General features: G+C 36.2%; 1 protein-coding gene across 2 annotated transcripts in view; it reads right to left on the bottom strand.

Annotated features, from left to right (window-relative positions):
* The window catches only part of LOC576191 (circadian locomoter output cycles protein kaput), a 66,350-nt gene extending 54,175 nt beyond the window's left edge, over positions 1–12,175 (bottom strand). Inside the window, exon 1 of one of the 2 annotated variants that reach the window (XM_030980486.1) lies at positions 11,720–12,175. In XM_030980486.1, coding sequence (XP_030836346.1) covers positions 11,720–11,766 — 47 coding nt within the window. In that variant the 5' untranslated portion in view covers positions 11,767–12,175. The remainder of the gene's footprint in view (positions 1–11,719) is intronic. The other variant, XM_030980487.1, reaches the window with a different exon arrangement.
* Positions 12,176–16,520: the final 4,345 nt, after the last annotated feature.

The following is a 16,520-nucleotide window of genomic DNA, read 5'->3' as shown; positions in this document are numbered from 1 at the left end:
TTTAGGTCAGGATTAAAAGCACTCATCAATACAGGTGTGTAAATCACAAACCTAATGGAATATTGACTTTTTGTTGCGTCTTGTACATAGATGATATTTCACATGAAAATTTATTACCATTAGAAGTAAAATATATCAATATTTAAATGTGTCAGTGGTAATTTCATCAAGATTATATGAAATAAAATGGCTTCAATGCAAATGTTCATTATGAAATGGATTGGATATTGCCTATGGAATTGTCATGTCTGAAAACTGCAAGGATTTACAAAGCCACTTCAGACACAATAGGTGATCAGGCAAAACAAAACCACTAAAAAGTCACAGATAGGATTTTTTTAGTTTAGGTATTATTCTAATTGAGGAGAGTCTCAGCTTTGAAATGATGACTCATCACAATTCTGGTTCTTAACAAACAATTGTTCATTTTCTCAGAATTGTCAAATTAAAGTCTGTGTTTTCTAACATCATGTACACAGGAAAAGAAAACCATGTCATCATTCAAAGTACATGTATGAATGTTGTATGCGCTACAATGGTACCCCTGTATACTTGTAACCAGTTATTAAAGCAAGATAGTGATTAATAAATTGGGCTACATGTATGTACAGTGCATGAGAAATTTACTGTTTAAAAGGAAAAATTGTTTAATGTCAGCTTACAATAGTCTATGACAGCTGGTCAATCCTCACTGCACAATCACAAAAAGCTAGGTGTTCATATTACACAATGTTCATAATAGAAATTTTCAGTCAAATTGACGCTCAATAAAATAATTTTTCTGACAATTAGAAGTTGTACATGCATGTGACAAAAGGGTTACAAAAATCTTTGTAATAACTCAGAAAAGAAGAAAATATAAAACAAATGATGATGTGATAACTTTGCTTAAAACTTTTAATCATATACTAGTATGTATCTTTAATCTAATTCTAAATCTGAGAAAATATTCTTTTTAGCCGTAGAGTATTACATGGGAACAGGGAATGATTTTATAGCTGTGGAAAGCTCTAAAAAAAGCACTCAAAATGCGAAAGAAATCAGCAACAAAGAAAAGAGTAAGATAAATCATACAGAGATGTAAGTTGTCACATGTAGCAAATTATATTTCATATTAAAAGGCAATAGACACAAAGCTCCCTTGAAAAAAAGGGGGAAAATTATACTGGTATTCTGCTAATGGATTCTGTTTACTAGTACTGTAATATCTGTATAGTGTATCCTCTGCAGTAAGAATTATTCATTTTATATTCTATGGCCTCCATCCTCCCAAATCCCTTTTTTATGGGCTTCGCATAATGTGTAGACAGCTTAATACATGTTAGATAGAACACTGTGTACCCAACCCAGTGAAACACAAAGATCTGTGCTGCCTTTATTGATTTAATCTGGCTGAAAATAGGTACAAACAAAACAGTATAATGCATATCCGTTAACTCAACTTTAATGTCCAGTTATTTGCGTCTATATTAAGGAAGATAAGAAAGACTAACGCATTATTGCCATTTACTAAATAAATGTACAATTTATAAGATTTGTTTCTTTTTTGGGGGTATCATACTGTAAATATGACAATATTAGTCTCCTCAATTTTGCCATGTTCTTTTGCTTTTACAATAAAATATAAAAAAATTCACATTTAGGGTCAAATGTGGTCAAAACAAAAGGATCAGTTATTCCCCTATACACTCCAGGGACCAGTTGCATAAAATTTATCGTTGATGGTAACTTGGCCATCAATGGCAACTACCATGGTAACAGGGGTCAATAGCCAAATCAAAATCAAAAGGTTTCCACAACGGTAGTAACCATTGATGGCAAAGTTACCATCAATGGTAGGTTTTGTGCAACGGGGGCGCTGGTCTATTCACAGTGGGGGCTAACTGTGTGGGCTGAATGTGAGATAACGAGGAGAGGGTGTGGAAGGGGGTTGAATAGGCTCACTGCCTTCTCCTTTCCATTCTCTTTCTCTTTTAAAACTTTTATTTCTTTTTTGTTCAACATTTGAGGTGGACATATGCCATCTTACTTCCCTGTACATGTAGCTATGTCATTGTCTATTATTAAAGTACATGAACCTTTTTGACCTATAATGTAGGCTTCATAATATCAATAGTATCAATCTATTATTAAGGAGTTTGAGGGGGAGTGGGAATCGAATAACAAATTATGATTATGAATTTTTAAAGTTGTTATCCATCAAGCTCACATTGGCATCACAATGATTTCCCTAGAAAGCAACATTCAATATTTCTATAAACTATACAGTGTGAGTCAAAAAAAGTTTACACCTAGAAAATTGCTAATTATCTTATAAATCATCTATGAACAGTAACTTATTATACATCTAATAAAAGAGTGTTTTTATCCCGAATCATTTGGTATCATTTTTGTGTGGTATGTGTTCACCCTTGGATGAACAGGAGGCATTGTTTGCGAGTGCAAATATCGACTTGCGACAAGTTGCTTATGTGTTGTTTGAATAAAACAATTGGGATTTGGGTATTAAATCAGACATTGCAGATCCAAATAACGTCCCTAACGAAATTACTCATGCCCCACATATCAAATATAGAATATCAAATATCAACAAACATTTGTGCGCGTGTGTATATGTACGTGACTAGCTTCTGCAAAAAGCATATGAATTGCATCTCATTTGATATATTCAATTCATTCTTTCACTTTAATCCCAAAATATCACATACCGTAGGCAGCACTTTGGCGCAGGTCGGTTTTCGCACTCTCGCAAACAATGCCTCCTGTTCATCCAAGCATGAACACATACCACACAAAAATGATACCAAATGATTTGTGATAAAACACTTTTTCATAAGATGTATAATGATTTACTGTTCATAGATGATTTTTAAAATAATAAGCAATTTTCTAGGTGTAAACTCTTTTTTGACTCACACGGTAGTGAGAATTGTTTTTTAAATATCGCTCTTCCTGGTTGATGTCTTGATGATGTGTTGATTTGATAGCAAGGTGATCTTTCTTTGTAGCTACTTTTATAGCTTTAATTGATTATTTACACAAGTTTCTTTTTTTCTTCTTCTTCTTCAAATTTACTATGCAGAGCTCTTTTAGAGGTCTCTGGAACCACATTCCTGAAGTATTTTTTCGCCACATGGAATTCACTTTACGCAGTTAGCACACATATATTTGCCAATGAATGCTTGAAAGATCGATTCAAATGACTACCTTTCATTCAATGAAGAGGAAAGTCCTACCGCTACAAAGATACAGTACAACTAGAAACTTTCAGCATAATGGCATTCACCTGTATGAAACTTCGGCAAAATGTTATGGTCAGCCATTTTCACAGCAAGAAACTCTTGCAAATTGCGATTTCTCCGGACCAATTATTTTGCAACATGAAACTCACAGTAATCTGCAAAGCTCACAGAATTCACAGGAGTTTCTGTTTTTACTTGACGTATAATGATGTACATTTTCTTGTATGTTGCCCGCGTTTAGAGTAGACTACCAAAATGGAAACACAGAACTATACGATGTCATAACCCTTTTCCTAGTATAAACATCATAGAAAGAAATATTGTGTAACAAAACACCGTCTTGTGAAACGCGATCAAGAATCAGGTTCCCATTCTAGTTTTAACGCTGTATCATACAAAAATTGATAAGTTGGGCGGAGCTTATCATGAGAAAACATCAATGATTGGACAGCCTGTAATGTTGATTCACCTTTACAAGACTAGTTTCTATAGATGCTTTACACTAGGTTTTCACGCCTCTCAAACTATACAGTATTACAGTGCGTATAAAAAGAAGTGTACCCTATTTTGGAAGCTCTTGATTATAAATTCATAACCAATATGACTTTAAAATCTATTTCATGGTGAAGAGTAACTTGTTCTCTGTCAAATGATATCCTATTCATTTAAAAAAAATCATGGGTGACTGAGCATCAGGGCATCGTTTCATCAAACCGTAATAAGTACAAGTTCACTGACATAATACATATCCAATCGATATATGTGTATTAAAGTTAAAGACCAGTATTTGAATCGCCCCAATTTCAAAAAATGAAATGGAAGCTCTTTATTACCAATCATGTGAAAGAATATGTTTTGACTAATACATGTACATGATGATAAAATTTTTGCCGGAAACCGCCTACTAATTGATATATTTGGTAAAAAAAAATCTTTTTAAACGTTTTAGCCCTCCATAGGCTATTTTATTGAGTCAAACAAACATTTTTACAATTCAATGAAATTTAGTCTTTCCTTAACTCAAACAAAACAGAATACTTTCACATTTCTCTCCTTGTTGTTCATACAAACAAATGATGAAGTGCCTGCCATTTAGTAAAAAATTTGTTATGCATACCAGATATAGAATGGATATATCTCTCGTCTTCATAATATTGAATAATTTTCTTCTTCAAAGAACTAAAATTTGGAATTTTGTTATTAAGCTTTTGAACAAATAGTTGATGCTTAATCAAAGTCACCATGCAATTAAAAGCATCATTTCTTTTGTCTTCAAAACCCAAAATTACATTTTCTAAATTAAACTCTATCTGTAATCGAGAACCTTCATTTATCCATTTCACCGTTTAATTCCAGATTGATTTACTGATTTCACAATTGTAAAAGAAATGTACAATATCTTTGGTAAATTAGTTTATCTATTGGACGGTGAGAGATAAACGCACGTGTTATGCACGTGTGCGTAGTCCCATATACATCTTTCTGTGTACAGTGCTTGTAACTTTACGAAGACTGCGCCAAATTTCTTATCATTTTGATGATTCCAGAACCTTGCAGTACACACCAATACTTATATGCTAGATGATCAACCTTTTCTGATCGATTCCACAACATTTCTTTCACAATGCAATCACATGCCCATAACTGGTCTTTATCTTTAAGTTAAACAAGCGTTTCAATGGGATGTCAGTGAACTTGTACTTATGACGGTTTCATGAAACAATGCCCAGGGTCTTTAAAAAGTGTTGTAAAAAAAAAAATGTACCAAGTTTGGGCAGATGGAACGAACGTACATGTAATTAGGCCATATGCATGAGCTTCTTTGTTCTTAAATCCTTTTAATTAAAGGTTAAATTTTGCCTTGTGCTTCAGTGCTTTGTTGTTTAAAATGATGCAATGTATCTAGGGATTCACAGAACCTTGTTTCAATCCACAGGATAACCTCTAATTATTTTGAAAAGCCTCCGTTCTTCTAGTTCTTGTCTCAAGAGATCTCTCTGCTAACTCGAGTTTTCTCTCCTCACTTGTCCGCTGCACCTTTCACATACATATGGAGCATAATGTGTTAATCTCGAACAGTGAATAGTGAATAGTGAATAGCGAAATCAAAGGTTAATTATAAACCTAAATGCAAGAAAGAACACATACATGTATGATGGTACATGTAAGTATTTTTTTTAATGACAGTAGACTTTCATTAAAAAAAGATAACATCCCAAATAAACTTAATCCATTTTGTATCACTCAAAAAGTAGGGTTACCTTAAACAAGGGATTAAAATGTAGTCAAGATTGGAATCATCATAACAAATAGAAGAAAAGAAAGAAAAAAATTGGCTTGTAATTTAAGCATTTCCTTGAGTTTGAGTTGATATTTACACCATTTATTTTCAACTGCCAAATAGTTGATGTAAATAAGAGAGCAATTATTTTTGGAAAGAAATAACGCAAACATAATGGCTTTTGACCAACATTCATTGCTCAAGCCAAAACTTGGTAAAAGAGGATTAAGCAAAAACTTGGTAAAAGAGGATTTTGACAATACTCTTTGAAAAGCTTGCTGCTGAGGCATCCGTGGCAGCACATTTATGAAAATGGTATCATTAGACAGGGTATTACATATGTAGTTACCCTTACCCCTTCACCAGATATATGATTCAAGGTTGCATAGGTTGTAATGTTCTTAAAGATAAACTCCAGTTCTGTTTAAAAAAAAAAAATAATAATTCTCACAGAATCAAACGAAACTTACAATGAATGTTCAAGATTACAAATAAATGACATGTGCTAAACAATTTTGGAAGAAAATGTATACTGGCTGAGTAATGAGCATAGAAAGACAAGGAAATCAAGGTAGTACTAGCCCAGACACTATGTGTGTTGTCCCATGTATAGCTTTCTGTGTACAGTGCTTGTTACTTTACCAAGACTCGGCCAAAGTTATTATGATTTTGATGACTCCAGAACCTTGCAGTGCACACCAATACTTACATGCTACATGATCAACTGTTTCTGATCCATTCACACCTTTTCTTTCACAATGCAATCGCATTACCAGAACTCACCTTTATCTTTTATTAGAAGCTACCAAAGTTGGGTTCCCTTTTTTGTGTAAGCACTGTTCTATACAATGATTCTTTAGACAACCATTCTTTATAAAAAGAGTTTCGTACAAATTTTCTTTAGTCTGAACAGGCACTATTAAAGACCTACATTATAGACAACATTTAAAGTTAAATGGTTAGGGTAACGATCATTTTAAAGCTACGTTGCTTGTATACAGTTCATGTGTAGTGTGGACTAATTGAACCTACTGCCGTCAAAGCTGACAAAGAATGGCCCATTACCAAAGTTAAATTGCATTTCAGTGTGATAAAAAAAAGAAAAGTACATTACATTTACACAATTATAGAATTAAAGATTACAAATTAAATATCATTTACTCATTGACATCTTTCTTTGATCTGTCAATGGTACAGGGAGAAAGATATGAATATACTGGTAGTAGGGATGGAGTTCCATCATCGGGATCGGTATGTACGCAGATTTATGGCGCTTTAATAATATGAGACCTAGGGATGGTTACACAGTACGGATGTGCAGTCACAGAAGATTTTGTTGAACATGAACTGGATGTTACTGGAATACTACCCAGCTCCAGGGAAGGCTTGAGAAAGAAGTATCTGTATCAAAACTATGAGTAAACTTTAATTGGCCCATACAACCTCAGAGCAGGTCCATGCTTTTTAAAGCTCAGAGGTACCTGTACAAGATTGAGCTTGATTGTACTAGTAACTTTTAACATCTACAGCCTGTTGTATGAACCAGGGGTGATAGTGAGCACTAAAAAAAAAATAGGTTTTTTTGTTTTCCCTTCAACCGCGCCCCCCTTGAGTAAAAAAAAAAAGAAGAGGATTCGCGGGGAAAAAGTGGCATTTAACATTCCCCCCTTTCGAGTAAGAAAATTGGGACAAAATTGGGGAAAAAATAGGGCAAGATTAGGAAGAATAGAGAAAATAAGAGGGAAATCGGGAAAATCAGGATAAAATAGAGAAGAAAAAAAAGATTGGTAAAAAAAAAAAAAAAAAAAAAAAAAAAATCTGGATTTTTTTTTTTTTTTTTTTTTTTTTTTAAATCGGGAAAAAAAAAAATCGGGAAAAAATCGGGAAAAATAAAAAAAAATCGGGAAACCGATTTAAATCGGGTTTTTATCAGGCCTGGTATGAACCCAACTATTGAAGGCTATGTATTACCTCTCAGTTGCGTCTTGCAATGTGTAAGATGATCTGTCTAATTCGTTCTTTGGTTGGATCAAAATTATATCTAGATCTGGGGACATTTTAACACTGCCATCAAGACTCAGGTCTCAAAACCTTTATGAACTTGAGTTTACATACTAGGAATCACAGCAGAGCCAGGATTTTTCAATAGGGGGGGGGGGGGGGGGGGGCCAGACATGAAGGATCGACTAAGCAGACAAAAAATCTGCATCACCACCACTAATACATGCAGGCCTCGCCGAACGTTTTTCAAAGTAGGTTGGGGAGGCTAAAGTATTTACGATCAGGGAGAGCGTAGGGTAAATTGGCATGGGGTCTAGTGGGCAAATCCCCGAGGGGGTCAAGATGCAAAGCCCCCGGATGCTCAGGGGGTATGGGCATTTAATTACGGTCAGATGAGCATATTTTGATACCTTATTCATGACTCTGGCAGGTCACTAATTGGTGTTGGGTCCAGGTGGCTGAGCCCCATGAAACTCATGGATTTTCAGGCATTTTATAACAGTCAGATAAGCATTCAGGGGCCCGCCTTAGGGCATCTGGTGGGGTCGAGAGGATGGAGACCCCGGAAGCTCTGGGTTTTGGGCATTAAATTACGGTCAGATGAGCATCCAGGGGCCTGCTTTAGGGCCCTGGTTGGGTCCAGGGGGCAGAGCCCCGGAAGCTCAGGGATTTTTGGCATTAAATTATGGTCAGTTGAGCATCAAGGGGCCCGCATTAGGGCCCTTGGTTGGGTCCAGGGGGCAGAGCCCCGGAAGCTCAGGGTTTTTTGGCATTAAATTATGATCAGATGAGCATCGAGGGGCCCGCTGTAGGGTCCTTGGTTGGGGCAGGAAGCTCAGGGGTTTAGGCGTTTCATTACGGTTTGATGAGCCAAAAGACTGGAACTATGACTATTCCCATGGATATCAGAGCAATGTTAACGTAGAATAATGCAGACCAGAACTTGTCTAAATAATAATTATAATAATACACAACATTTATTAGGCGCTTAATACGGGTGTTTTTAAGCACACCATTGTCTGACTAAAAATTACTAACCAAAGCTTATAATAAACACACAAAATATATATCTGTTCTTTATTCAATAAATCATGCATATATATAATAATAATAAAAATAAAAATGAGATCGAACATAATTAAGGTCAGACATAAGATCAAACATAAGATCTAACAAACAAGGAATAAGATGGTGTGCACCTTCTTTGACCGACTCACAACTGGAGAATATCATTCATGAATTTAAAAGATGCATTTTCAGCAAGGTCTTAAACTGGTCAAGAGAATGAGTATTAGGAATATGCGCTGGTAATTTATTCCAAAGGATGGGGGCATTGACTGACAAAAAGCTTAATCGCCATATTTTGTAACGGTATGAGGTCCAAGGGTTAACTGCAAGGTTGATGATGATCAAAGAGGTCTTAAAGAACTAGAAGTACGTAAGGAAATCAAATCTGATTTTTTTTTTTTTTAAACTAATGTAGGTCCTGAAGATACTGACTTCCAGTCATTTACTACTCTGGCAATAAAAGTAATTTGCCTGATAAATACATTTCACATGGTTGCAACTTTAAATGTTTACTAAATGCATGTTCACTGTGCGTGTCTACAAGACTCTACATCAAGTACATGTAGGTAGGCCTAAGCACATGTACATGTAGTTTGCAACTGCATAACAATTAAAATTTCAACAAACATCTACAGACACATAAACAGCATTGTGAGCTAGTTAATGTAGGAACTAACCACCAATCATTAACTTGGCACAGCAGTGATGTTATGAATTCTCTCCAGTTTCCACCTCATAAACTTTGCACAATAATGTGTGCATGCATGCTTTGATACTATGGGTTATCCAAAGTACTGGTACCCAACATTAGATTACATATAATATAAAAGTACACATACACAACATATACAATTAGGTAGGTTGGGTAACCTGGCAATAGGGCTGATTCAGCACAGCTAGTGCAGAAGCTAAGTAAAAATTGGACCTCTACATTTCATGTTTTTTACCATCTAGGATTCCCATCTTAAAGTTTCTCATTATCTCTTTTATATTTTACACATTACTTCCATTACTAATTAATCTGAAATATTAGTGTTATAAAAAGGGGATAGTCAATGAAAAAAAATGAACTGAAGTAAATGCAATAGTTGATTCAACTGTCTTTGCTAACTCGGCCCCACTCAGTGACTCTCCACCAAATCCAAGATGATACTAGTGTCGAGTTGGCTCAGGATCCTTCAAAATTATAGCTCCGCTCTAAAGTCTATTTCATCTTTTAAAAATATTTTTTCACTTTCATGTATATGTATGTACCCATATGGTGGTGTGACCACGGTTTGCATGTGACCTTTATTCACGGACAGTTCCATATCTATAAAAAAAAAAAAAAAAATAAGACTGTGTCCCCTACGTGTATCCTCTGCCCTAAATTCAGTATACGAAATGGATGGAATTATATGTGACATATCACAATGAAATCAAAAAGCCTATCTCTTGTGGTTCTTGAAATAAGGCAATAGCAAGGCTAAAACCTGGAATTTAATAAATTGACCTCTGTGACCTTTGAGCCTAAAATGTAATCAGATCATCTTCCCAAGTTGATTACTACAATGTACCACCAAGTTTGAGCCTCGATTCTCCAGTGGTTCTTGACATATTGCGATACCAAGGCTACATGTACATGTACAGGTGTATATATATAGAATTTCAAAAATTGACCTTTGACCTTTGAATTAGTTACTCCAAAATCTAATTAGATTATCTTCCTATGGTGAAACATTATCACCAAGTTAGAGCATCATATCTCAAGTGGTTCTAGAGACATCACAAAAACAAAACCAATGCCTGGAATTTCACAAGTTGGCCTCTGTGAACTTTGACCTAGTTACTCGAAAATCTAAAGAGATCATCTTCCTACGGTGATACACTACATATCATCCCTAAGTTTGAGCCTCACATCATTATTGGTTCTTGAGAAATCGCAAAAACAAAGCGAATACCTTGAATTTCATAAGTTGACCTCTATGACCTTTGACCTAGTTGCTCAAAAATCCAATCAGGTTGTCTTCCTATTTGGTGATACATATATCATCAAGTTTGAAGTCATATCTCAAGTACAGTAGTACGGGACGGACACACACGCACAACCCGAAAACATAATGCCTACGGTACCACCTTTGGTGGGCGCATAACAACAAAAAACGGTAGGATTTAGACAATTTGATTCTGATATCACAAATGGAAAAAGGAACTTAAAATTATCTAGTGACAACATTTTCTTTGGAATTGGATGTGAAGTTATGAAAATATCAACTTTTGTGTCCATTCCGAAAAATATAAACTTATCAACAAGCATCCAAATATTGTCACATTCGGGCAGCAAGGTGCCTGAATGTTTCTTATATTTTTATAGTCGTGGTCGAGTGGATATGTCACCGGACTGTGGATCACAAGGTCCGTGGTTCAAGTCCTGCCATGGCACTTAAGTCTTTTGGCAAGACATTGATCTACATTTGCCACTCTCCACCCAGGTGTTAAATGGATACCAAGTAGGATGCAAAAGTTAATGTGCTTAGATTAGCACATGTGCCCTTGTAAAAATGACGCCTGGCTAGAATGCTCCCCAGGGAGTGGTGAATGTGCATACATTGTGTGCAGGTAAGCCTGAATCCGATGACCGGGGTATCTGTAAATTAGCGCTTTGAGAGGGCCTGCGGTCCTGAAAAGCGCTATATAATAACGAGCTATTATATTATTATAACATGTACATCGAAATTACATTTTGACCATGCATTCACCTTCGCTCGACTCACTCAGAACATTTAGAAACAAGATAATTCTGGACAACAAGATGCCTGAATATATTATTCTTGCATCGATCGAGGTGACCAAATATACGACTTTCCTATTCATGTATTTTGGCAGCGAGGTGCCAGCATACATGTACCTGTAGACCCTACATAATATCTTACCTACGTCCTACAGTGCGTTTTGTTAACAAAATAACATTTTCATTTTATTTTTACTAAACTAAAAATTGTCATTGTGTTTTGCTCGCTCACTTGCAAATTTTAGAAACAAAATTGGTGTTTACAATTACTCTTGCTATTCGTACTTCACGTTCCAAATATTCAACTAAACGGAACTTTAACTAAATAGACAAAGTAACAACATGATCTTTACTTACATTTTTCTGTTTGTCTTCGGTAAGGAAGACCTCTTTCCGTAGTTCATATTAAGATCCAAACTAATTCTTGAGCACAAGGTGAGGTGACATCACAGTGTCGCCGAACTTAAAAATAGAAGAGAGGCAACATTTGTCGTAATTCATCCTAAAAAGCGTTCATATCATACCCCACACAAATTCTTAGAGGTGGGCTTTGCCAATAAAAATGCCGACAACACAAGCGACAAGCCTTGATGATCATGTGCAAAGGAACAAGTTGTCTGTACCCTTGAGTCTGTATAACTGTAGTAGTATTACGGTTGTTGTTGCGTACACAATTAGGATGCTCCTCTGGTCCCTGGATTTTGGCCCCCTAGCTCTTTCCACCACACCACTGCCAGTACCGAAAAGCTCTAGTGCAGTGGTACAACAACGGTGGCCCTGCGTGGCTTTCGGGATTTATTATTTAATAAGCGCTAGCGATCTGGACATGAGACTATTATGTCACCAAATCGCAAAGTCGTCAGTCGCGCATGCTATGAAATCTTGATTTGAAGGAACTCGGTTTTACAGATTAACACGCGTTTCGTCGTGTATCGCAGCGACGACATAAAGATCATAGAGCGCAGCTCACGGACGAGTGTGCGATGTGTTTCTATATATGCGTGTGACCCGATAGTCTCATGTCCAGATCCCTAGCGCTTATTATATAACATAGTACCAAAAGTGCACAGACAGTTTCTTTGTTTGACAGCAAAATACGACTCTTATATCCAGAAAAAATTCTGCGATCTAGCAAATTATCGGTCACACCAAAGAGATCACAATACATGCTGTACATAAGAAGTCACAGTCTGCATACATTATTTTGTTGTTTACGGCATGTTAAGCATGCAGTGACCGTCGTACCACCAATCTATTTTGCACAACGTTAAAAAGGTTAAACCTAAATAGAGAGTGAGGAAGGGAATTTATAATTACATAGAAGTGTTAATTTCAGGCCTGACGGAAATGCTTGTTAAGGTCAAGTGAGATGATGAATTTATTGAAAGAAAGACCAATTACGACAAATAAACAAAATAGGCACTGCAACAAAATCGAAAGAAAGAAGAGAAGAAAGAAAAAGCCGGAAAAAAAAGAACCAAAGAAAGAGTGAGACAGAAAAAGTAAGAACTGTTTCAAAGTGCAAAGCTAACATATTAAATGAAAATAACAGACAAAAAAGTGTCATTTGAATCAATAGGCAACGGGGGTTGAGTAAAATGCGGTATTGAGAGAAAAGAAAAGGGAAAGAGAGGGAAAATGTGAGAAAAGGAGGACTAAATCCCAAAATGACGAAGGAACTGAGACTTGGAATCTGGAAAACATGAAAAGGGAGAGGACAGGAAGAGAGATAAAGAAGAAGAGATGAAAGTGACGGACTATAGTACAGTGCATCTACCTCCAATTCAAATTTGACAAAAGACGAATTCTTTCAAAGGAGTTGACTAATAATATTGCTCCCTAATTTTTAACATGCATGCGAATACACTTACGGGCTCAGGAATTCAGAGATCAAAAGCTCACTTTAGAAAAATCCAAAAACAACTTTAAACGAATAGGATTCATGTATTCAAGTGTTCAAATTTGAACACTTTAATAAATAAATCCTATTCGTTTAGAGTTGGTTTTTCTAAAGTGAGCTTTTGATCAGAATTCCTGAGCCCGTAAAGTGTATTCTTTTAGGGAAATGCATTCGCATAATAAATAAATAGCATTTTTTTTTAAAATTATGTAGTTTAAAGGTCTGTGCTATAAAGCTTGTTTTTCCAACGTATTTCAACACGGTCAACTCTAGGAATAAAGCAGATTTTATGTGTGAAGCCATACATAGTTTTGGGCTCATCACAAAATGTCCTACGGTTATGCAACAAAAAACTCGTTGCTATTAATTAATAATGTTTTTTATACCACTCTATCAAATTTCTTTGTCACAGTAGTAATACGCTTTGTGATAAAATAAACATTTTACATGGATATGTATTCGACATGTTATTTTTGTTACCAACTTGAATACATTTTGTGACATTGTGTTATGTTGTTGTTAATAAATTCAAATTCAAATTCAAATTCATTTTTTTTAAATGTAAGTGAAAGTGCAAATGAAAGGTCCGAATGATGGAGAGCGGTACCATTTTTTTTTTTGGGGGGGGGGTTGGGGAGGTTTTGGGGAACTCGGGGTCCTTGCATTCATTTTCTACATTATTTTCCCCTGTGCTTTTTTGTTCGGGGCGGGGGGGGGGCTTGAACAAATTGGAGGCTTGGGCCCCGCCCCTCCCTTGCCCCCCCCCCCCCAATAACCTTGACTTGCTACTTCAAATTCAAAATGTTATGGTTAGTGTTGATCCATGCGGGGCTCACGTGGGTCCTGCCTGCATTGCCTCTCCCCATTTATGTTTTCTTTCTTGTTAGTGATTTTGGAAATTGGAGCCCATTTTCAAGTACGATGAGCCATTTATTATTATTATTATTGTTATTAAAGTCAATTCTGAATATTTCCATATAGGTTTAAAGCATGCATTATGAATTCGAATACCATATAGGCCTATTTTGTTTGTTTGTGTGTGTGTGTGTGTGCAGAATCATATAGATAAATGATCATGGTGCACGGTACAAGTTGAAATAAAGGCCCCTTTTACGTAGATGAGTTTGACTGAGATAGAATACAGCCACCACAGATTTCAATTATATGGCAGACAAAAGAATATGATTTAGTAATTTAAATTTGGTTAAGAATACCTTATAATTGTTCCTAACTTGTCACGAAAGAGTGGGGACTTTTTTGACGCGGAGTGGTGGCCACGAACAAGACAGTATTCGGCTCGGAAAATTTAAATGGAAAAAAAAAAGTTCAATTATCAATTATTTGATTCCCAGCAGTGGTATAACAAGTCTAGTCCTTTGGTAAGACATTCTACATTTGCCATCCTCAACCCAGTTGTATTTACATGGGTACCTGCGTGCCATGGTGGGAAGCCATTCCATATTTCCATGAACGCTTTCAGTGCCTTTGGGTGTGTCTTATAAAACAATAGTATATAGTTCATATAGTATGTGTATAGCACAGCATTTACGAGCTCTTGCAGCGCTGTAGAATAATCCACATAGTTATTGCGCTTTACAAATGAATATTATTATTATTATTGTTATTATTATTATTATTATTATTATTATTATTAGTTATGTGTACATATAGGTGCCTGTGATTGATACATGCAAAATATACAAATAATAAATCTTTATATAATTATCATACTTCTGTCCATTTTTTTGAAACTTCATTTCGGATGCAATGCCTACAATCCCCTTATCTTTTTCCTCCACCATCAAGAAGAATGTACAATCATTTTTCCATTAGTGAAAAGAGCGATTGCATAACATAAGTACCAATTAAAGGACGAAAAACTACAGAACTAGAATAGTGTGATATTCTGTAAACTGTTTTCCCCCTCCAGCTCCCTCGCAGATCATTATGATTATAATTAACGAAAGACGAGTAATGTATGTATTGACCCCTTTGCCATACACGACTGACCTGTTGTAATCTCAATCAATCTAAACAAAAAACAGCATAATTTATGCTTTGAGGTTTCTTACGTGTTCAAACAACATAGATAAAAAGAATGAAAAATGGAAATATGGGGGAATTATGAATGGACGTGTTTCAAAATAGCGCTTTTTCTCATGGCTTGAGAGGGGAGGGGAGGATCGAGGCTGATAAGAATCAAATATTGCATGTCATTATCTAGGCCTACTCTACTATCAATAGACAGGCTATATATTTATGTGTGAACATTGATTTAAAATATCTTTAAAACACTATAATGGAAAGCATTTCCCTCAACTTCAAATCAGTTAAGTACTTGTGTTTTCCATGCTTTGTGTAAATATTGCCAATTGTTTTACAGTTGAGATGTTTTTAACGTAATATAATGGCATATTCGGTGTTTGTGTGTATGAGAAAGAGAGAGAGAGAGGGAGAGAGAGAGAGAGAGAGAGAGAGGGAGAGAGAGAGAGACAGAGAGACAGAGAGAGAGAATATGTGGCTTAACTGGGATGTGGTGTCATGGGGGGGGGGGTCGGGCGACAAGCAGAGCAAGCAAACGGGTGGGAGAGAGAGGGGATGGGAGGGGTGGGAGGGGTGTCCCCTTCGACGGTGAGAGCTTTTTGCATTTTGATGTTTGTAATCTTGCAATTTGGTGCATATTCATGGTATTTTTTATCGATTTGAAAAGGTCTTTAACATTTAGAAAAGGAAGAAGTTTTGCTCTTTCAGAATGTATGAGCTGCAGATATTTCAACTCAACAGAAACATTCGTATGTCTAACGAATGATGTGTAAACTGAGAACACTAATCTGATTGGCTTTTGTATAATAATGATTATAATAATGGCCCGGGGATATTGGCTGGCAAGCAGTCAAACAGTAACATACTAAAATACAAGTACAACAACCACAACCATCACTGTCAACAACAACAACAACAACATTTGTCATATTTCAGTTAGGGGGCAAACTGCGCCCCCTCTCTCCCCCCCCCCCCCCCCCCCCCCCCCCCACCTTTCATACGCTAGTGGATAGAGTCCCCAAATAACGCGTTCATATCAAAACCAGGATCTGACATGCTTTGTGAAAATCTGAGAGATTTTTTAACAATTCAAATGTTTTCAAGATATTCAATCGGAGAGGGACACAGAGAGAGAGAGAGAGAGAGACAGAGACAGAGACAGAGAGAGAGAAGGGGTGGGTGGTCCCCTACAAACAATAATTTATATCAGAAATA

This window comes from Strongylocentrotus purpuratus, unplaced genomic scaffold, assembly GCF_000002235.5.
Source record: "Strongylocentrotus purpuratus isolate Spur 01 unplaced genomic scaffold, Spur_5.0 spur5_scaffold_11, whole genome shotgun sequence".
Taxonomy (NCBI): domain Eukaryota; kingdom Metazoa; phylum Echinodermata; class Echinoidea; order Camarodonta; family Strongylocentrotidae; genus Strongylocentrotus; species Strongylocentrotus purpuratus.
Note: the sequence above shows the minus strand (reverse complement) of the source record. Positions and strands in the feature narration are given on the sequence as shown.